This window comes from Abramis brama, assembly GCF_963993115.1.
Source record: "Abramis brama genome assembly, chromosome: 4".
Taxonomy (NCBI): domain Eukaryota; kingdom Metazoa; phylum Chordata; class Actinopteri; order Cypriniformes; family Leuciscidae; genus Abramis; species Abramis brama.
The window spans coordinates 54,893,269-54,916,841 of NC_139966.1; the positions used below are offsets into that span (position 1 = coordinate 54,893,269).

General features: G+C 39.7%; 1 protein-coding gene across 1 annotated transcript in view; it reads left to right on the forward strand.

Moving 5' to 3' along the window:
* The window catches only part of LOC311080918 (uncharacterized protein), a 143,217-nt gene that overhangs the window by 6,605 nt on the left and 113,039 nt on the right, over positions 1-23,573 (forward strand). Inside the window, exons 3-8 of the mRNA XM_084111153.1 lie at positions 1,937-2,149; positions 6,693-6,773; positions 12,704-12,802; positions 16,557-16,621; positions 21,092-21,459; positions 22,239-22,353. Coding sequence (XP_083967279.1) covers positions 1,937-2,149; positions 6,693-6,773; positions 12,704-12,802; positions 16,557-16,573 — 410 coding nt within the window. The 3' untranslated portion in view covers positions 16,574-16,621; positions 21,092-21,459; positions 22,239-22,353. The remainder of the gene's footprint in view (positions 1-1,936; positions 2,150-6,692; positions 6,774-12,703; positions 12,803-16,556; positions 16,622-21,091; positions 21,460-22,238; positions 22,354-23,573) is intronic.

Genomic DNA, 23,573 nt, shown 5'->3' on the forward strand with positions numbered 1-23,573 from the left:
CCTGTCTGGGAGATTGGGACGGTGTTGCTAGGGTGTTCTGGATGTTTATAAAGGCGTTGCTAGGTGGTTTCAAAGTGGTTGCTAGGTTGCCCAAGTCAAAAGACCCAACCTTTACGTTTCTATGACGTTCTCCTCCCTAAATATGGCTCAGATTCTTTTTCAATGCGAGCACAAGAGATTTTTTTTTCTGCCAGTCAAAAAGAATAAATTGTGAATCATAAGATATTGTTAATCTTTGTAGCACTAATTAATTACGTGTCAAAGTTTTATACTTAAGGTTAATATTTGCCTTAAACAAGCACTGCTAGAAAGATTAACATTTTTACTAACCATATTTTAAGCTGTTAACCTTTGTATCAACAGTGATTACCTGAATATCTTTCACCCGGCAAACCCCCCCCACACACACACACACACGAGCGCATACACACTTCAGTTGAGGAATGGACTTTCGAGGTGAAATATTGCACAAGGGAATGGGATCGAGTGAGCTGGACGTCTGGAGGCAGATAAATAGTGTCGTCTGGCGGTTAGGACACATCAGCCGTAAACAGTACCGGCAGCCATAAAAAGACGAACAGCTTTATTTCCCCAGTCCTTGCAGACGCATCAGTGAGACGGACACAGCGCTCGGAGTAAATAAAACAAGCTGACTGGCGGGGCGGTTAGACTGGGATCGCTCCGGGTCCCATAATAATGCCCCGTAGGGCTCACGTCAAGACGCTCCAGTGGGACTGAGCCAGTGCTTTTACCTCCCTGTTTGGCACTCACCAACTAAACCAGTATTTTCACACACCAATCAAATTGCATTTACTTTAATAGTACTGCAGTACATCAGTAGTACTTCCAGTACGGAAGTATGCTTGGATGATAAAATGACAAATTTATAAAATGCATAATTCTGGATTTATCTGGATTTTTTTTTTTTAATTATTGGATGACCCGTTTTTAAAATCAATTGTCAAATAACCGATATAAGCACACTATTGACTGCCCATTAGTTCATACTATGAACCAGTATATCACAGAATTTTTTTGGGATGGAATTATTATTATTATACAATCGTAATACACCAAAAGATCCCATGTTAAATAATTAGATGTTATAATTATAATTAGATTGTATAATAATAATAATAAAAATTTGAATAATAATGTAATTATTTATTAAACTCGGGGTCTTTTGTCATTGCTTATTATAGTGATTTTACTAGTTTGAGAGGGTTATTGGCTCTGCTTCACAGTATGCATAACTACACCCGTTAACCGTGGTAAAATCACTGCAATACACTGCCTGTCTTTGCATATTTTTTTAGTAGAGGATAGTTGGTAAGCATGGTCATTGTTGTATTTAAAATATAAGAATTATATTGAAAGAACAAGGTCTTGATGTAGTCAGATGTAGAGTAAAATTAATAAGTGTAAAAAAAATATTCCTGTACATTTTATGGTAAACCCATTTAGCACTGAGACCCATGATTGAGTGAACAGATGAGTGTTGATTTAATATTTCTTGATGTTTATATTAATTAGGATTTAATTGTCAAAAATATTTAGCTCAGACATGCAAGTTGGACACATACGAGAACATTTTAGCAGCCCTTGCATTATTCCAGTTTCATCAACCTCGTTTTAATTAACCTCTTTGAATAATTAACCACACGTTATTATCAAATGAAGCAAATAATTGAGGTGCTGGCTCAATTTGTAATTTGACAATTTTCTACCATTTTAATTCATGTGTTTCCCACTTTGAAATGAAGGAAAAACATTTTACAGTAATGACCTTAATGAACAGGGATCGCTGAGACGAGAGGGAGCCGGAATAACAGCGACTGTAGTCAGTGAGCATAGACAGACTGGTCAATCCCTTGAGGAGTTCTCCATCTCACTGTGTGTGTGTGTGTGTGTGTGTGTGTTTCTCTCTCTCTCTCAGGAGGAGCTGATAGGGCTCAGGGGAACTCTGGAGAATCTCTACATGGCCCAGTATGGGGAACAGCCTTTCATTACAGTATAGAGGCTCAGACATGGGGGAACTGTGTCAGAGCGACTCTCTCCTCCAGTTTGCAGGCAGCGCACCCGTCCACTGGTCTGATAGGCAAATCCTCTCAAAGCATCTTGGGACTAGGATTACCGAGATTTTATGAAGGTACCGTTCCCCTCTGTGCCCTCGAAGTGTTGACTTCCTCTTTGTGTCCGGCTAGCTGTGCAAAGCCATGGCATTTACAGTTCTTTGGTATAGAGCAGACTCCATATGGCTGGATTGACCCCGGTGTCAGATCTCAGCTGGTTGTAACACAGGTGCTCTTTCCCCTCCCGCTCTCGTTCTCTCTGTCTTTATGTAGGAGGGTGACTGTGGCCTCGCTCCAAGATGCTTCATCATGGGTCTCGCTGGGCTCTCGCTCGTTCGGGCAGACGTTTAACTGCCACGCAAAACTGAACGCTTCACTGCTTCTTCAATCATTCATGTGACAGTTAGCAGCCAATGGTGGCTAATGATTTTCTGTCATGTTCGGCGCGCGGCGTAACCGCGTATTAGATATCGGCGACGGATGGACACATCAACTACTAAAATGGCTCCATTCCCAGGGCCATCAAAAGACACAGCTGTCCCAAAATGGATGAAATATTCTACATGCGTACAGTTTGATTTTTATTAGTCACCTGCTCAGTGATCTTTTTTTTTTCCTAGCTCTTTTAATTTTTTTTTTTAGAGTGCACTCCCTGTTGGAAAAACTAAGTTATACTAACTTAATGTGGTCAAACTGTGTCTTGGAACACAGTTAAAGTCAGAAATTACATTTGCAACCCATTTTACTAACTTAATGTGTCATATTTCAGAATGAAACAGAATATTCAATGTGAAAAGCGTTCCTCACCAGAATGGAGCCAGAGCTGAATATGAGTTCATAATGTCGCATTTTGAAACGCCACCGGCTGCCACTTTTTAAGAGACTTTTTGTCTGGGATGTGGAGGCTGAATGTAAAGTTCACTTAAGAGCATCTCAATAATGATGCAAAAATTGATTTGCTCTCCTGCATTAACTATTGGTAAGATTGTAGATCCGCTGCATCACTTAGTAGCCTTAGTTAACATTATTTTTCCCATCCCAGAAAGGAAAGTCAAAAGTCATTTGAAGCCAGTTTCAAAATGAATAAATTGGACACAGTAAGACCAGGAACGTGTGTTTAGAAAGTAAGTGGAGTCATTTGGTTGTCATATTATTAACTAATCAGCATTATCCAGTTATAGCAGTCTGCTAACTCTAACCAGACTGACCAAGATTGAAGAGATTAAAGATTTTATTTCATCACAGAGCCAGCAATATCCATTGCCAGGTTTATTAGAAAGCTAGACTAGTTTTTAGTAGTGCTGTCTAATCGATTCATCGTGATTAATCACATCTAACATAAAAGTTTGTGTTTGCATAATATGTTATTACATATAAAATTTATATATATTGGATATATGTCTGTGTATATATACTGTATACACACACACACACACATTTATACACATATATATACTGTATACAAGTGTGTATATGTACATATACACAAACACATATACATGATATATGTACATTTAATAATATATATACACAAATATTATGTAAACACAAACTTTTCTGTTAGATGCGATTAATCACGTTTAACCGATTTGACAGCACTAGTTTTTAGTGTTTTAATTTATTTGGAGAAAATACAGTATATCATTTTGATACCAGCCATTAATATCTTCAGCCTATAATCAGTCTATCATGATCTGCTAGAATTTTAATATCAGTGCATCCTTTGCCAAGATGGTCTACCAGGTCACCTCGGCCATATCCGCTAGGAGTCGAGCTAATGACCAGCTGGAGATTTTTCGGTGGGGTTTTAAATCGGTAATAAGATACCATCACCCAAGACCGGTAGAAAAGTTCCACAGACTTGGTCAGCATCTCGGGAAATGAATTGTGGCGAATTTTTATTTTTTATTTTTATTTTTTTCCAAAAGTTTATTCTTTCTCAGGATGTGTCAATTTACGCCAGAGAGATACTCCTGTTTCACCTGGAAATCCGGAAGCTGCATTGATGTGTCCTGTATACCTTATTCATGGCAACATATGTCGGGCCAGGCTTTCCCTACACATCAACATCGTTTTCTGGGCGCGCGTCTCTGCAGGCACCCTGCCACTCGAGTGCCACAAGTATTTATTATTCAAACAACTGTGTTCCTGTATTCTGTTTTTTGGAGCAGAGGAGGAGCAGAGGTCTGTGTTTGGTGTTTTGGACATGCTCAGCTACCTTCTCCATCAGTGACAGCTCCACATCAAACCTGTCCCTGCCAGACTCCCCACCCCCACCCCCACCCTATTAGCCCCACAGCTATGAGTTACTCTGCTGTGCACACCAAAACTTCTGTTGTGCTACACTTCTTTGATTATACACACAATTAAATGGAGAGTGTGATCCTATTTTGGGAATGTTCTTGCTTTGTTTTCTTGCTAGGAAAATAAATTAGTGTATTTATTTCTGTGCATCTTTAAGGTAAAAAAACAATATCCAGAGGTTGGCGTGTTGCGTTAGAAGAATAAAATAACAGTTCTTTCTTGGGTAAAAAAAAGTGTCACTCACTCAAGCATTTTTTTCCTGCATGTGCACATACACACACACACACAAACGCACACACATATTCACAGAGTAAAGCCGTCTTTGAGGAAATGCCTTCCTCTCTATATCTGCGGCTCCTTCCTGTGCTGCCAAAAACTAGCTTCACTTTGCATACAATATTCATACCGTGTCTGAAAAATGAGGCTTGAAGGTCTGGTCATCTGAAAGACCGGGCAATCAGCGATTGTCTCTGGTCCTTATAAAAAAGAATCGTTCCTCTCCATGCGAGGAGACGGCTGTGAATGGAGTTTTTTTGATGAGTGACACCCTCAGTCATACTGTTGCGTTTTATGTGTGCTGCTCATTAATAAAGAAACACCCCAGAGAGGGCAACGGGGGAGAAACTCTGTCAGCGGAGCGTGTGTGCACGTAACTTTTTTGTCTTTTGAAATGTCAGGTGCAATTTCTGCTCTGTGATCTTCTGAAAGCAATGCTCGGTCCCGCAGTCGTGTAGCTGTTTACCGTCTCTGCTTTTTTTTTGACTCCTGTCAGTTTTCGTAACGAGGTGACATGTTTGTAGGGATAGATGAGGCGATGGAAAGAAAGGGTGTGAAAATACTTTAAGCATACCTCCAGGGGTGTAGGAAAAATAAATCTTTAATGTATACACAGCTAACCAGTGATCAAAGGCCTTGGTGTGGTTACTAGTAACAAACAGATATGATGGATATCATTTGGGCCTTAGATTGGCATTATAACACGGATATTATAAAACACAAATAACAATGCAATAAAAAATGTATATATATGAATATATAATTCATGTGTATATATATTAGTACCGTCGATCGCTTACATTTTTTAATCGGATTAATTACACTTTTGTTGTGTGATTAATCAAGATTAATCGCACACTTATTGTGAAAATAACAATATGCCATTTATCTCGTTTAACACATTCATTTTGTTGTCATTTGCTATATCCAGTATACAACAATCAGATTGAAGGGCGATTCTCAAAAACCAAGGACCCTTGGAGACTCTGAAAGGACACAAAATAACCTAATTACATTATATATATATATATATATATATATATATATATATATATATATATATATATATATATATACACACACACACATGTATATACATGTATGTATATGTGTATACAATAATAACAATATGCAATTAACTTTGATTAATATAAGTAATCAGCACATGTAATTGTTTTTCTTATTAGTTTACAGTCCCAATCATTTAATTTTTTCTTCCAAAATGCTTCAGTTATTATCTGTGGCAGATTTGTCATGTATGTGCATGCTTCTGTTAGTGTGTGACCATTTGCTGAAAAAGGTATTCTGCATTTTGTTTTTTTTAAATATAAATGTTATGAACAGATGCTTTGATGTTATACAAGACTACACATGCATCCCTTAACAAGAATGCAGGTTCACTCCTGCATACAAAATACATTTCTGCACTCAGCTGAAGGAAAAGTCATTTAAACCTGTTAGCTTTTAGTGAGCATATTAAATGTGTCAACTTGTAAGTAAAACGCTGTAAATGCTTACAATATTCATGTTTCTCTATTTGTCAACCAACACTTCATCACAAATTCATTACAAAAGCCTCTCAAATGCCTGCAGTGGGAATGCTCTGTACAGCACATTTATTTTTGAAAAGACATCATCCATTATGGTTCATCATTGGAGATTTGCATCCTACGCTTTCAAAACGAGATAAATATTTTTCTATCATAAATTCTTTAAGCTCGTAAGCCATGAAAAAAAATGAAAGCTAGCTGCTCTTCTGCACAGTAATTTTGCGTTTAAAAAACACTAATGGACTTGTATGTCAGTTCGTTTACTGAATAATTAACAGCAGCATCGTGTGCTGTGCACAATGCGCAGCCATACATTATTGATCCCTTGGTTGTTTTTGACTTCTCTGGGTTTTTATTTCAATTAATAAACACTCTGTGGTTGGAATACACACACACATACACATACACATCTCTAAGTATTATGGTATGCATATATGGTGTGCATATTTATATATTTTTTAAGTAATTGTATTCTCTCTCATTTTTTCAGAACATCGAAGGCTGAAAACATTAGGAAGAGCCTTGGAGGCTTCAGGCAGAGTGAGTTGTGATGCTCATATGGGTGATACAGGTTAGATTTCTCCTGATCGCATTCATTCCTGTCACTTTCCGCTATATCTCAGATATGCCTTCCCAAAAAGCCATTCTGAAGGGTCAGTACACAAAACTCGAGTGACCGTAATCAATCTCATCTGAAGAGTAGCAACAGGGCCAGTTTGGCCTTTTCACCCAAGGTACTATTACTTGAGTTTAGCTAACTGTAGAATCATAAATGTTCATAATCAGAATGAAGGAAAAAGTCACTTTTCAAGGTGAGTTTCACCTCTACAGGCACTGCGGGGAGGGAAACCCTTCACACTAGTAAATATCATCAACCTATAGGCCATGTGTTGGGATATAGATGCAAAAAGCAGCTTGTTGTATAGATGTAGAAACAGGAGGGTCGTTAGGCCTCCGTTGGAAGGTTTTAGAAGAGCTTTTGTTTCTGAGACGGTAGTGTTGCAATGGAAAGGAGGCCCCAGTAGTGATTTACCAGCTTATAGTCTGCGTCTCAAGGGCATTTACATTATCAATTAATGGAATATTTAAAGGCTTAGCTTATGGAAATGTAGTTGACTGAAATGGCTATCCATACCTCTCAGCAGAGGCTGTAATTACATTTTCAGAACGTTTCAGTGAGAGCAGGCCAGTGGAGGAGAGCTCTCAGTAAGTCACCTGACCAACCCTGAGAAGTCACACTGGAGCTCACAATTGGATAATATTGCTGTCACCAGCTTCTCAAGCCATACAGGTATATGGAGCACAGTGAGTCAGCTTGTGTGAGGATTTCATCTATACAACCCAGGTCTGCAGAAGAGCTGAACGCACAACACTTCGGACCACACTGTAGCTGCGTCCCAATTCAGAGGCTGCATCCTTCGAAGGATACTGACCTAAAAGGCCACGAAGGTCGGAACAAGCTTTGTTAATCGGGACGGTCTAGCCTTTGTAGGATTGTTTTTGTCACCCATACTGTGACAACTGCCGTTGATGAGTGGCAGTAACGTTTGTACTGGACTTGTTTGAAAGTTTTAGTAAACTGTCTGAAAACAAAACAGGGTTCACAAACTGTCTAAATATATTCACCATGGTCCATTTCTCTATAGAATTGCATCTTAGCAAGATATGTCAACATTTGAACTGCTTTAAACTTTTTTTACATTTTTACATTTGTATCATTAGATATTTGAGTTAAGTTGAAACCCAATACTTACGTTTTTAAAAGTGTAATTCTAAAAATGTTCTCAAAAATAATCCTGTCGGTACTGGCGTGCAATGAATTCTGGGATAGGCAAGGCCGTGAAGGATCCATCTTTTATATCCTTCATTGCACGGGAAACGAAGGACTCATTTGGAGGCCGCATTTGAAGTAGCCTTGGAATTGGGACAGCCTTCGCCGTCCACGGGGACGCAGTCGGCCTTCGAATGCAGCCTCTGAATTGGGACGCAGATTGGAAAAAAGTTTCCCGGTCTGATGAGTCTTGATTTCTGCTGCGACATTTAAATGGTAGGGTCAGAATTTGGGCGTAAACAACATGAAAGCATGGATCCGTCCAGGCTGCTGGTGGTGCAATGGTGCGGTGGAAATTTTCTTAGCACACTTTGGGCACCTTAGTCGCAATTGAACATAGTTTATATTGTTGCTGACCATGTCCTTCCCTTTATGACCACAGTGTACCATCTTCTGATGGCTACTTCCAGCAGGATAACGTGCCATGTCTCAAAGCCCATATTATCTCAAACTAGTTTCTTAAACATGACAATGAGTTCACTAAACTCAAATGGCCTCCACAGATCTCAATTCAATAGAGCAACTTTGGGATGTGGTGGATCGCGAGATTCGCATCGTGGATGTGCAGTCGACAAATCTGCAGCAACTGCGTGAAGCTATCATGTCAATATTGAGCAAAATCTCTGAGGAATATTTCAAGCACCTTGTTGAATCTGTGCCATGAAGAATTAAGGTAGTTCTGAAGACAAAAGGGGGTCCAACCTGGTACTTGCAAGGTGTACCTAATAAAGTGCCCTGTGATTGTAAATCTGACAGGAGTTGATGGGATGAAGAGGATAGAGCTGGGACCAGATGTGAAATTGATTCGAACCCGCATCTCCCACATGTGCACCACATAGCAATGTGCTAAACATAAGCCCATGGCCCTCAAGAATGGTTCATCACGGAGCCATCAGAGTATGTACTTACACCTCATTTATATTTGAGCTGTCTGGGATACTAATGACTGGTGTCTGTGGAAAACACCAAGCAGAAGCCGTGCAACACATTTAATTTGCCTTGTTTAGTGAGGAAAATCCAGCAAATGTGTTTCTTTTTCTGCTCCCCAAATGGTCTGGCACTGAGACAAAGACATCGTATTCCTCATGCACAGTTAACCTTTTCATTAAACTACATTGCATAATTATCGCAAGAAGCCCCAGCATCCTCTATTGTTGTTTAATTAGCCAGTTAATGTTGTTAGTCTGTGCTGCAAACCATTCATTTGTCTTGCTTAAGGAGCCTCTCTTGCCGTAACGGGGAGGAAATTGAGTTTGTTATTTATTGTGAACAGAGACAAAGTGACGGTTATTAAATTTTAATAAGCTCCAGTTTACACTGCTGAGTTGTTGACGACAGCGAAGGCTTTATTACAGAACGGCGCTAACCACCAGTAAGCAATGAACTGGGGTTTGCGCACTGTGATGCAAGCTTCCTACCTTTTCCACGGAAATGGGACTTCCTTTCCTTCTGTATAAGTCAAGTTATCCTGTGAGAAGACATGGTGCACTATATGTGAAGTTGCAGTCACGTATTGATCCTGGTAATATTCCTTAGCACTTAACCTTTACACTAGCTGGACGGGGATATGAAGTCCCTTATTGAATGTGTACTTTTATGCCTTCCTCTTGTGACGGCCCTAATCGATAGCCTCTGCTTCATTAGTTAGCAAAGCTCTCCGTTTTCTCTCCTTCAAAGCTGAAATTTATCTACGTATGGCAAAAAGGGGAAACCAGGTGCTTGTTAGACCAGGTGTTCTTTGTCAGTCCTGTTACTGGCGTACAATAGTAAATCAATACTGACCTTGTTTGCTGCCAGATTTAAGTTTATATTTAGTATAAATAATAATGTTATTTCTTTAACTTGAGGCTATTTTAGTCCTATGTATTTTTAGAAAATAAACTCGTAATATTTTTTTTCAGTCATCAACAGAGATACAAACTAATTTAATGTCTACCACATCATGGTGGAAATGACAGTTGAGTGTCAGCTGTAACTTACTTAAAATGTATCATTTTCATAGAGTAAAAGTTGCAATGGTTAATTTCACAGTATATATTATCAGTTTGATGTTCAGTTAGCAAAATTAAAAATGTTAGTTCTAGTAGTAGTAAAATCTAAAGTGTCAGTAGCTGAAGAAACCGAAAAATACTTGTGATCCAAGACATCGCTGCAGCTCTCGGATAGTTTTTTTTTTTTTTTTTTTATCTCGGAGGTTCTGTGCGGTTGTGTTTTTATTTTCATTCCCCTTAGCTGTTTTTTTTTGGATGCACGCGATTAATCACCCTCAAACCCGCATCTGTTCCTCTGCACACCTTCACCTGAAATTCTGCAGTTGGAGTCCCCGAATTACATCCATCTTCCCTGTGCAATTGGTTGACACATTATCTCATTAAAATTTACAAAGAAAACTCCTTCTCTTTATCTGCAATAATCTAATTAGCATGAGGCAGATGGTTTAATAAGCGATATCTGCACCGTTTAGCCTCCCAGACGCCCAGGTGGAGAGCCAGGGAGCCTCCTCTGGATGCCTCCTCTCTCCCTGCCTGTGAATGGCTCTCCTGGGCTCATATTATTGCTTCCTCTGCCTGAGGGTCGCAGCGCTCGTTGCTCTCCAGATATGAATACAGAAGAAGAAGCTGAGGGAATCAAACAAGATAGAACCCTAATTATTTTGCTTATTAACCAAGCCTAACTAGTTAACAGATGTTCGGAGGTTTGCACGGCAAATTAATGCATTCTTTCCTTCTATTTTTTTTCTTAATTTTAGATTGTTTGTCTCATCTATGTGGTTATCAGGGATAATAGCATTTGCCCCCGGGTGAAGATCAATATCATATTATGCAATCGGCCTGTTCTCCTCGCCATGTCCATCAGACGTGACTAGGAAGAGTAGAAGGGCAGAGAGATCGAGGAAGGCCGTCATTAAGAAGAGGAAAAAGTCCAGTGACCAGATTACATTACAACCATGTTTTTTCCCCACTTCTGACAGTTCTACCAGCTGATAATGAGGCGACGAACCCACTGCCCAGACATGAACGCTCAGATGAAGTCCGGCCGACAGCTCAGCCGTAGCCACTACATCCTGAATCTAGGCAAATAGGAGCTGGGTAGGCCTTCGCTTCAGTACTGAAGCGGAGGGAAAGATCCGCTCAATTACCTTCCCAACTTTCAGCTGAGGTCTTCTTACTTACTGGCTGAGAGGAACCGTAATGAGAGCGGATTTAGAATAAAAAGATGTGCCCATCTACAAAGGCAGAAGGCAGAATCGGGCTCAGATTGATGGCTGGAAATGGTGGGGAGGTCAAGGCGAACCCATGAAGCATCACTCTGGTGAAGGATATGGCAATACGGCCCAGCAGAGCCAGAGTCATAGGTGGTCTGCTTCCCAGTTCGCCCAAAACCCGAGATTTGCTCATAAGCAACATAAATGGAGCTGCTCCATGCGTCTACACACTGAAAAGACCTTAATGGTCCCCATTAACACGGATCAAAGAGAGGTCTTATGGAAGGCAGCTGTAGAGTAACTCAAAAGTTGAAAGTTACAGGGTAAAGACTTGGGAGAAACCAATTTTCTTTCTACCGAAAAGGAGGACCTTTCTTTATATTTTACCATTCAGAACAAACTTACCTAAATCTCAGCCTTAAGCCTTTTGTCTATATTAATAAATAGTTCTTCCAAAATGTCTTTCAATAATGTGTCAATGAATGACATGCACATTTAATAATTCAATTGGCCATTGATTTATTTAATGACATTTTATTATGTATTGAAAGATATGTTGGCATATACAGTATATACACGTATTTATTTCCAGATTCCGTATATATTCACGTTTTATGGTGAAATCCACCTACAAATGGCTTACTATTAGTTGTCCGGAAGTTACTGTAACCGTTTGTAGTTTAGTGTTAATGCTGGTAGAGAAAAAAACATTTTAATATAGAAGAAAATTAACGCTTAATCTCATGAAGTCATTTTATTATATTTGAGAAATTTGGCCCTCACAAGTCTGGTGAAACAAGTACGCCCCATCACTACCTGTTTTTGGTATCCAAAGTTGTTGTAATACTAACTTCTCGTTTCTAGATCATTTGCAAATGTGACCTCAGTCCTCATATGATCTGAACAACATGCCAATTAAACGGTCTGTGAACTAATCAGCCTCAGAAACACTTTCAAAGGAAGTTGATTATTTCTGAAAGAAAACATGAAATTAGTCCTGCACTTCTTGCCTTAGGTTAGAGATTAGAAATCATGCTTATACTATCTAATTCAACCCAGTGCCAGCTCGCTCCGAGAGGAAGGACTCCAGAAGTTAATTACACTCAGCTGTGAATTGAAACAATATCTAATTGCGCGCTGGATTAATTACCAGCATCTGTGGTGTGCATGCCTAAACAAGAGCCCTCATAAATAACAGCAGGTACATCTACATCTACACAGATGGGAATTCTACAGCCAAGCCTTCAGTTTACTCTGAAAACATACTACTACAGTACTCGTTGTTAGGTAAGACAATAGTCTTTGGCCTAGAATCTTAATAAGGGTACTTTCTGGTTATTTACCAATAATCAAGGCTGTTTATCCTGGTATTAATATTTGTCTCTGGTGATCTGAACACAAGTGGTCAGCTGAGTAAAAGTCTTAAAGTGTCTCCACTTCTGATAATGTGTGTGTATACCAACAGTGGTCCAAAGAGGAACAAACCACAGCCGTGTACGTGTGCGCGTTTTACCTGGGGAAGTGATGCACTGTGGGATGACGGCAAGCTGGAGTGTAATGCCCTGTGAGTGTGTACTTTTTTTCTTCAAGTTTTGCTTTTTATGTGGTCCAAATGTCTCTCTTTCTAGATAGTTTTTCTAGTTTAGAGTAGAGAGTAGCTTTAGCAGTTAGTTAGTCTACACTAATTATAATTAGCCTAATTTAAGAACTATGGATCGCCTTCGTTTTTTCTTCTGCAACTATGTAGGGTCTCTTATTCAGACAGATCATCCCTTCGCTCCCCTCCTGGGCACCGATCAACTGGCGTGTTTACATACAACACTCTTCAGTTTAAAGGCATTTGCATAGTCAAATCCCTCCTCATATTATAAATGTAATTAAATCTCTTAACACAGAGGCAACCTCTGAATGTTTTCGCTGCTGAAGCACTTTTTCTCCCGCTGTTTTACAATCAATTAAAATGAAGGAGATTCACAGTCATCGCCGAAGCGCTCTGATCACCATCAGCTGCGAGTTTATGATGTGCACAAGACAGTCGCAATTAATGTGTGACCGCAGGTGTTCTGCGCCTGAGGCCGCCTCGGGAGGATCATATCTAACTTTGTGCGGACCTCAGTCAAAACTAAGACTTTGCACGCGTCAGGTTTGCATTAAGAATATTAATGCCCATATTAATTTTGTATTGACCTTTCTTAGCCGGCTTCATCCGGCAGTCCAAACAGAGAAAGAGGCAGTTTTAATTCCCCGGCTTGAAGGCAGAGAGCCGTCGGCTAATGAAAAAAGGCAGTCAAACAGAGCTGCTCACACAACATATTAAAATAGCAAGATCAATAGTCCACTCTATGATTATAGCCAAACATTGCCATATTCCCAAACAGCAGGCAGGGAAAAGTACAGCCCTTTCTGTTGGATGCCAGCAAATGAAATCAATAGCACGACTTTAAGCACAGGCATTGAAAGTAATAGATTTTAAATATTTGTGATGTCTCCGGTGAGTGTTTTGTATGGGATGTCTATTTTAGGATGCTCTTACTGCAGATGTATGTATTCGCTGTATGTGTGCCATTCTCAGCAACATTCAAAAAGCTTGTGGCCTCATGTCATTACGATGAAGTGCGTTCCTCAACTTTATGGTCATTTTACTGTGAAATCGCACACCATTTCTACAACTTCTCAATAATTTTTTTGGTCCATGACCCATTTTTGAGGTCCCAAATTGTTTGCAACCCTACTGCACTAGTGTCAAAGTATTAAGCTAAACTCTGTAGCATCTCGGTTATATTCTTAAGATTAACACAATTTGCCATTTAATATAATTTGTATTCAATCCGGCTGGTATTGTGCCATGAAAATATAATATACAGTTCTCACAGACCCCAAAGTTAAGAGCCAGCTCATTAAATCGATGGCTCTCAGGTGAATGAACACTTCACAAAGTTCATTACTTCATCAGTTTGCAGGATTCACATACGCTGGATGATGTGTTTGGTCGCAAAATAAACTTCAGCAGCGACAGAGGGGACGAAAGGAGACGCGTTAAGACTTATGTTGTGTTTTTCTAAAGTCGACTTTCTGTGTAAAGATCACTCAGGAGAAATTACATTTCTGCTTTGATTTAATTAAAGCTAAATATTGGCCAATCGTCAACGGCCGGCCTGGCGGATGCTTGACACTATAATTATCTCCTGAGGTACTTTGTCTTAAAGGCTGCGCTCGAGCGTGAAACCAATTCCAGCGTTCACTCATCAGGGGCCACGTCGCTCGGCTCTGTTTGCTTACTGCTGCTTTAAGTCGTTTCTGAATTGCGCCATTGGATCAAGCAGGACCGCTTTGTGACTCACATTGGCCGGGGAATTACAGCCACTCTGCTGTTAATGAAGAAAATAATTCAGTCTGTTTGGTGGTCTAGTAGGTGGTACTTTGGAGAGCAAATTATTATGAGGGTTTAAAAGGCTAAACTAAACAAAACAGTATTCGCAACACATTTTGCTTTGTCAAATTAATGTATTTGTGATATTCAATGAGAAAAAAAATCTAGGACAAGATATATCTCTGTTTATCATTACTATCTCTATATATATATCATTATGTTTCAATTTGTATATTGTATCTTTTTATATTTCCAATTGTAGAAATGCATTACTTGGCCATGATTCATTTATTCTATGAGTAAAAGTCTCTGCTAAAAGAGTGATGACCGAGATAAAGCGAACTGTACGAACTTTAACTGACCATGTGATCTCAAAATGGCGGCCTCCATGAGGTGACCCACTCTGTGTAAAATGAAACTGCTTTTATTTGGCTACTGATGCTCAATTATTTCTACATTCAACACATTTTTCAAAGCACAAATTTTTCATCAACATTGTTTCATGAGAAAAAAAAGGTCCATACCTTTAAGAAACTTAATTTCAGGGTCATCTTTAATTTCAGAAAGACTGAGAAGCCTGTGATTTGCACTCAGAAAAGTAGACGGATGCAAATTTTAGCAGATGTGGCCTCCCAGACCAGAAGTATTGTATTGCGGTGATGTAACTTGTAGACACTGCAATATGTTGCTTTTGATGGCACAGCAGAGTGTTACGACAAGCCGAGAGTATCCACCCATACATGTTCTATACTTTTTGTCATTGACTTATCTACTCCCTCTCTCTTCCCCCCTCGTTCCTTCTTTCTTTTCTTGAATTATTCAACAATGTCACAGCAGTGACCTGTCCCTTGTCAGCACTACCTGCAGTACCTGCAACTCTGAGGCTGTGGTGATGTGAGGTCTGTCTCTCTTCTTAGCTTTCTCTCTCTCTCCTAGCTGTAATTTGTGTCGGTGACAGCAGGTTGATGACTGAGCGGCAGCATATGTTTGTGTGTGTGTGTGTGTGCGCAAAAAGGCCTCCTAACACACATTTTCTCTCTCTCGCTGGCGTGTCACTGTGAGAAGCCTGGAGGAGACAGGCCGCGGGTTTTTTAACCCGGCGCTCTGCCGTTCACAGCTGCGACTTGTCACATTAGTCAACTCAAATTTTAAGAAAATCAATTCCAAAGTTTAATTCGCTCGACTCCCATGCCTGTTCTTCCTCCGTACCTTGGCCGCGGCGCCCCCCGCTACCCCCCAGCACCTCATGAAACAGACTCCCAAGGGGCACAAGTCATCAATCTTAAATCACGTCCTCAAAACTAATGGCGAAGCTCTGTGCCGGGCCTGCTAAATTGAATTATTAGTGGATTGACAAAAAACTGCTGGGATTATTTTAGGGACAGGCAGTGAGAGGCTTAATGACAGGAAGTGGCGGGGGGGTGGAGGGAAAGGGAGGATGTGGCCAGAGTGAAGTAGGAAGAGAAACGATTCAGAAGGGTCTTCGCTTCCTCCTGCAAATCATCTTCTTCAGCTGCGGCATGTTCACCTGTGCAAGCTGCCAGTTTGGGCTCCAAACGCACTCTCTGTGAGTATGCGAACGCAAACGCAGACGCTTACAGCTATGCAAGCAAGAGTGCATTGCATTTTCAACGCCGCCACTAGGGGCGCTGAAGCGTACGTTAGATTAAACTGTCCTTTTACAGTCAGTTTTCTCTTTCAGGTCAACCACTATCATGGTGGAGAAATGGTTTGAAGACACTTTAATCCTATAAAGCCTACTGTATCATATTTGATATGCACATTTTTAAGACCTCTAAATTATCAACACGATCAAAACTTGGCTTTGTTGTGCACAATCTAAAGTCCCCATGAAATCAAAATGGACAATTCTCATTTTTTTATGGAATATTGTAGTATTTTTTTATTTTATTCATGCGCCCTTGTAATCTTCCTCTCCCTCTTGCAGCGACATCTGTTCTGTGATGATGTGTTTACTGGCGCGAGGGCGGGACAACCTGTCACTCACATGAGGTGAGATCGACCAATAACAAACCACAACCATCCAGTGAATTCCCGATGAACAAAATCAAGTCCCGTTCTAAATTTTTCTTGTACGAGAAGCCGTTTCACTCTGATATACGTCACAATTGGAAAGAAAAGACTATTGCAACTTCCATTTCATGCCGACCTATTACTAACTTGTATTGTTAGTAATGTTTCTAGACGAACACTTACTAGACTAAAGCAACTTTATTTATTTAACTATCCATACGTTGTTCCATTTAAAAGAATATGTTTGATTTATTTCATATATATTGGGCTTTACAAGGTTAAAGTTAAACTGTTGACATTTGTAACTAACTACCATTTGAAGGAAACTGTATTGCTGCTTTAAGCAGTTTGCAGCCACATTAGTAAAACAAAATGTGTGAAAAGTTTTTTGACCTTAAGATGTTCTCTTTCTTGTCTCTTTAGATTTTTCTTGCCTTTGACTGAGTGCAAACTTCACTACATCAGCTTCTTTTATCTCTGGAGCAACTGCTAAATTTTGTGGTAGAAATATGCTGAAAATCACACATAAAGTTAGAGTTCGAAACACACACTGAATTTGTAAGCGCAGTTACTGAATATCAACTTTTTTTACTGGATATTTATGATAGTGTGTAAAGAGACACATTTACAAAAGAGTTCAAAAACGGAATTCTATAGGAAAAGCCAGTGATTCCCATCACAACCTGATGTGAGTGGTTTGGCCATGTAAACTGATATTTAAAGATGTATTTTCATGGGGTTTTCCCTCCACCGGGTCTTGTGTTGTATATAAGCGTTACAGCTGTGCTCCTGCCTCATGATGGTGATGGATGAAAGTTGCTCTCTCCCAGAGCGCGGCACTGAATTAAATTGAAAGGTACTGTTGATTCCCCCCGTTACCACCTCAGAATCAAGTTTGTTAGAAATTGATTTAAGCCAAGGGGGTCTTTGTGGAAAGAAGAAGGCAGCGATTTCCTCTTGATGGGAAGGGATGATTAGATTTGTTTTGTCTCTCTTTTTTTTTTTTCTGCTGGTGTCAGCAAATCACATCAGCTCTCTCCCTTGTCAACACATGCTCCTTGTTGAGCAGTCAAAGCTAATTTGCAGATGTGCCACTTGCTATTTTTCTTCTTGCTACTCGTTTCCCTTTCTTCTTGTCTATCCTCCAAGATATTTTGACACTAAACGTTGACTTATCCTTTGCCACCATTGAAGCTTAGCAGTACATTGTGTGATTTGTGTAGAAACTTCCACTGTTTAGCCTAGATGAGGAGTTGGGAAGCTGTAAAGGTTGGTTGTCATACTTTCTACCTTTTGTACAAGATGGTTTCCTATGGGAAAACTGAGCTTCTGACTCGTCATTCATCACCGGTGTTGCCGGTATGTTTTGCAGTCTCCAATGGCAGGAGTCTATCTACGTATCATCCATCTTCAGGCCAAAGTCTCACCTCAGCACTGCAATTAAACCCCAACCTCTCGTGCGTAATAAACAAGCAGGGCATGTTAAACTGGATCAAATATAGAAACAGTGAAGGTTATTGCATCTTCAGCTGTTTAATTAAATTCAAAGATGGTTTAACTTCGGCCCGCAAGGTGTCAGTCAACGTGTCATCGGGGTTCCCCCAAGCCGCCCCGGGACAGTCCTGTTTTGAAGACTTCAGTCCTTCCCATCACAGCGACGGGGACTGAAAGAGACTAGCCTCGTAAACCTCCACGTCTGTGCCGTCCACAAGAGATTTGTCAATACACTGAGCCATATAGGTTCTGGCAGGCTTTCTTCAGGGACGGCATTTGCCTTGAAGTACTGTCTTTTCTCATATTCAATGTCAGCCCGCGGGCTGGAAGACAACATATGTTCTCTTCATGTCCACCAGACAAGGCCCCACCAGTCATATGACACATTATTGAGTTTAAACGCATCACATATTTCAGCTTTCTTCACTACTACGAGAACAGATGGCACAAATTACCGTCGCAGAGATACTTTGACAAACATGCACTGTCCCGGCACCGAAATGACAAAATCATTAATTGGTCTCTGGTATGTTGGTGATTTTTCGCACAGCGTGAAGGCCTGTCTCAAACTCACAGATGTAAAAGATTAATCTGTTGCCTTCAGGTAGGTGAGATGAAAATCAATGCCCGCGATGACGACTCCTCACTGTTTGGAGTTGCTCTCCTCTTTAAACACAAGAGGAAAGCACTTCCTCTTCCTCCTGGGAAAGTCTTTTTTTTGTCCTTGAACAGAGTCAGTGATGGTGACCCCTCTGGCTGTGGTAATTATGACAATTTGAGGAATGGCCTGCAACTATCAGTGATTTCCTCCCATTTACTCAATGTAGAATTTAATTGATTTTACCACCCAAGATGCCAACTAAATATAATCATATTCTAAACCCTTTCTCCATGAAGAAAGAATTATTTTCCACCCTTTCCGCTTGCATTTTGGCTGATTATTTTTATTATTATTATTATTATTAGTAGTAGTAGTAGTAGTAGTAGTTTATCAATATGATTTAATTATATAAGAAACTAGTAGTCATCATCATGCAAAAACATTTGATTGCAGAATGACATGATTGACTAATCAGAATCAAGTATTTTATAATGTTTGTTATTGTTATTTTAAAGTGTTACCCAAGTATTTCATAGTAAGTTACTCCATAACCTACTATGTATGAAAACACAGTTCATTTTTTAATATTCAGTCAAGTATTTCAGTGCAGCCATAACCCAGAGTCCCACGTTGAGAGCTATAATCTTGCTGCTCTCTGGATGTGTGGAGCCTTGTTAATGTTAAACAGAGATTAGCCCTTTCATTTGCCATACAGCTCAGTTCTCGCCCCCTCATCTCCTCTGCCCCCTTCAAGTATTCAAAATTAATACTACCCTCAGCTCCGAGGCCACTGTCTGATATTAACAAAGTAATAAAGAGAATGAATTTTTTAAAGCATATATTCGTAGAGGGTTAATATTAGACTGTTATCATCGAGAGGTCAAGTGATGTGGGGAATTTTGCTGTCAGTTGTAGGAGCTCTGCAATTTTGATAGCTTAGTCGTTATTCGTTTAACTTTATTTTATATGCCTTAATGTATGGCGTATAGGCAAGAAGCCTTTTTTTATTTTTTGTTGCAATGAGCTTCTTTTATGGTCGGTAGTTATTTTAACCACCGTTTGGGGAATAGTTTGCACTGCTAAAATGGGTAAATAGCTAATTAGGGATAAATGTTAGGGTTTTTTGGTCATTGAACACAAACATTATTACCCCTTCTAGTTAGAAATATGTGATGCCATCTCTCCTTATCCTCCATCTACCTCTCCAACATCTCAGTTGCTCTCACTTCTTCTTTTTTGTTGTCCTCTCTCTCCATTAATCTTTCTGAAAGGCCTGATATCATCCATCTCCCCAGTCGGCTATTCCCGAAGGGTAAATTACTCCAGAGGCCCGCGTGGCCCCGCTCTGTATCAGGTTGACCCACGTCTTGTTTGCCATTTTGTGTACGCCGCTGTTTATTTAACAAGGAGCAGAGTGAGAGGGCCTTCCAGAGACGGTCCTTTGATAGTAACTTTGACACCCGAGCTGAATAATAACCCTCATTATGGAGTGGCTGACAGCTCCTGAAAGAGCTGATTTATGAATATGCTGGGGGCTGAAGCCTGCTCGCTCTCCACGGCTCCGCCGGCATCTTGGGCCGCCACCGTCCCTGTGCTTCCACCTTCCTCTCCTTTTCCCCTTTTTGTGCTCGAGATTACAGGCACGTTACGTCAGGAGACTGTAGGCCTATCTGAGAGTCTGAAATCAACGGTAGTTGACCATTGAGACTAAGAACTAAACCTATTACCTCTGTTTTGATGAAAAAGAAGATAGATAGGTAGGTAGGTAGGTGGGTGGAGGGATGGATGGATGGGTGCATGGGTAGATGGAAAGGTAGGTAGGAAGGTAGATGGTTAGGTGGATGGATGGATAGCTAATCTTCAAATCTTTTGTTAAAACTTGCTCCACTTCTAAAACAATTTTCCTTTTCAGATGACATCTTCAAGCCCTCCAATTTTCAATCCCTCCCTCCCGAACATGTCATGCGCAGGGCAATTCTGATGATCCAGTCAATTCCTAATGGATAAAATGCCATATTCTTTTTTTCTCTTGGATACTCTCTGAAATACATCACATTAAAGTAAAATGGTTTGCAAAGTGTTACATATTTGACTTTGAAGTTGTTTAAAGTTAAACTTTACTCTGCATTCATGCTGTAAAATGTAAGTCAGTTCATGAAAAAAACAGTTCAAGTAAAAAAACACTTGCAACTAGTTCTTTTTATTTTTCGGATAGTTGTTCATGAAATTTTAAACCCACCCGTGAGATTAGTCCTTATATATATTAACCTTTTTTAAATATCGCCCATATCAAAGCTTGCCTAAATAAAAGATGAGATATACACTATATTTCTCTTTTTTTTTTGACACCCCAGCAGAATCAATTAAGCAGGAAAGGGAATAGGGATCTCTGGGAAGACTGCGGGTTTGGAGAGGCCTTGAGCCCGAGCTTTGGACGCCGTGGAGGTGGGATATCCAGTGGATATGCATAAACGGGCTGGGGAGGATGAAAGCTGTTCAGCAGATAAAGCCATAGCAGCCTGTCGGAATCCTGCCACGCCGGCCCTGATTTATGACCGTCTCAGTCAGACTCCCTACCAAATCCACCCGCTGCCTTTTTCTTGAGTGGAGATGCCCATGTTTGAGCCGATAGCACGACTACGCATACGCACGAGGTGAAGACAAATCGCTCACAGGACTGGTACCGTTGGACTGTCAATGTTGTCTTCAGAAGACGATAGCAGTAAGAAGAAAGACTGTTTCCAAATGCTGTATATAAATCTACTGTTTACATAGAATAAGTCACTGATAGTAGATTTTCATGCAACATTGTTTCATTTTCGTTTACTGCCTGTTTGGTTACCACAGCACCTATACGCCAATGGTGGGTGAATTAATAACATTTACTAGCCATAAATGTCTTTTGATAAATTAATCATTCAAATAATTTATTTATTAGACTTATATATTAATACATTTCTGCAGACATGAAACTGTATTTTGCATTATCTTAATTCATTAAATATTAAAAAATAGATATTTTATTATTTTAATTTTATTCAGAAGAAAAATATATATTTAGGTACTCTGTTCCTAATAAAGTTACCGACCAACTGGCGAACAGCTATATTTTATTTACCCACCAAAGCCTTTACTTTGACAAGTGTTATCTTGTATACACTTGCTTTAGATATTCTATGTCCATTACAACACTCGTTGGCTACAGATAGCAGAGAGTGACAAAACATTATGGGATTGTTCCACAAGCTTTTTTTAAATCTTAAAGTTTAAACTTGAATAAGCTGTTCTTGTTTTCCTTCTCTGTTGATCTGCTCTTCCATAAATACTGTATGAAAACCAAGAAGTGCACAAAAACTTAATTGACACCAAAGCTGAAACATGATGCCGATTAGCAGCAAGGCCCGCTCTGAGCTAAAAGCATCTCTAGAGTATCAATGCTTTATTATTTGGTGCTGTTTTCATGTCATTAGTGTAATAATGATGTGTGTATGTCTTCCTCAGGGACGTGGTCTGGTTCTTCACACTGAACCTGAGGACACAGCCGATGCCTCTGAGTAGCACTCTGATGTTCCCAGCTCTTCCTCTCTCGCGCAACATTAAAAAGTCTGGATAAAAGGTAAGGAATAGGCTTTATTAACTTTAAATATGCATGATGTTTCTGAGAAAAGTGCAGTACGCCATCGAGAAACGTCCAAAAGCTTGACTACTTATTTCTTCTTATTTTTCTCCCTCTTCCTCTCTCCTGCTCAAAAATGGTAAATAATTGAAAACAGAAGGGAAGGAAAGAGGGGAAAAGACACCAAGATTGTGACACACTCTGCATAAACATATCCTTATTAGTGACCCTAGATGCCCAGGGAGAATCTGCCGCCACACACACACAGTCACACACGCTGTTGCTCATCCAGTGTGACTGAAGCACTCTACTGAGAGCCCAGATAACTGAGGTCCATCTTCACCATCATAACCTCTTCTGGGGCCTCATTTATAAAACTGTGCGTAGGATCCTTACTAAAAGTGTACGTGCGCCCGAAAGCCAAAAATGGCGTGCGCAAAAAAATATTCAGACTTATAAAACCGTTCGTACGCCAGAACCTGCGCAGAATTCACTTTATAAATCCCAGTCAGCGGAAGATTGTCCGCAGATCCTCATCTGCATATCATTTGCATATAATTATTCATCCACGTGATAACGTTTAACGGTACAAGACACATTACATTAATAAAAATCAAGTAGTTGCCTATCCTTGCCTTGTTTTTTAATACATAAATCAAATAGTGTAAAATACATTTCAGAGAAAGTTTTTTCTCAATCTTTTCCACTGGCCGAATTGTATTTTTAATTGATTTCTATTTTTAATGGAAACGGATAGACCTTGGGCATTATTTGCACAAAACTATTTTCTCAGACAATCTGGTATTATCATGATAAGCAATCATCTCTGTGGTTAAAACATTAAAACACAGCAGGCCACAGGAAAAGTGTTCAAAAGCATCGCATCCACAACAAATATTTCTATTGATTGAATATAAAAAATGTTGTAAATTTTCAGTAATGATTTCATGTTTAAGTGTTTAACTCCATTAATTTGAATGGCATATTTAATCTAAATGTTTATATCAGAAGTAAAACATAGTTTAAATCATTATTTTATTTATTTAAACTGCGTCAGTTTCACTAAACGGCCCAACGCGCTCGCTGGCGCGGACATTTAAGAAGGCATGGATATTTGCTTCAAGTGACAGGCTTGGTAAGTGAAATTATATTTGTATTATCTTACTGTAGATGTTTAATTTTCTTAAGATTTTCTGTCTAAAAGTGACCAAAAAGACACT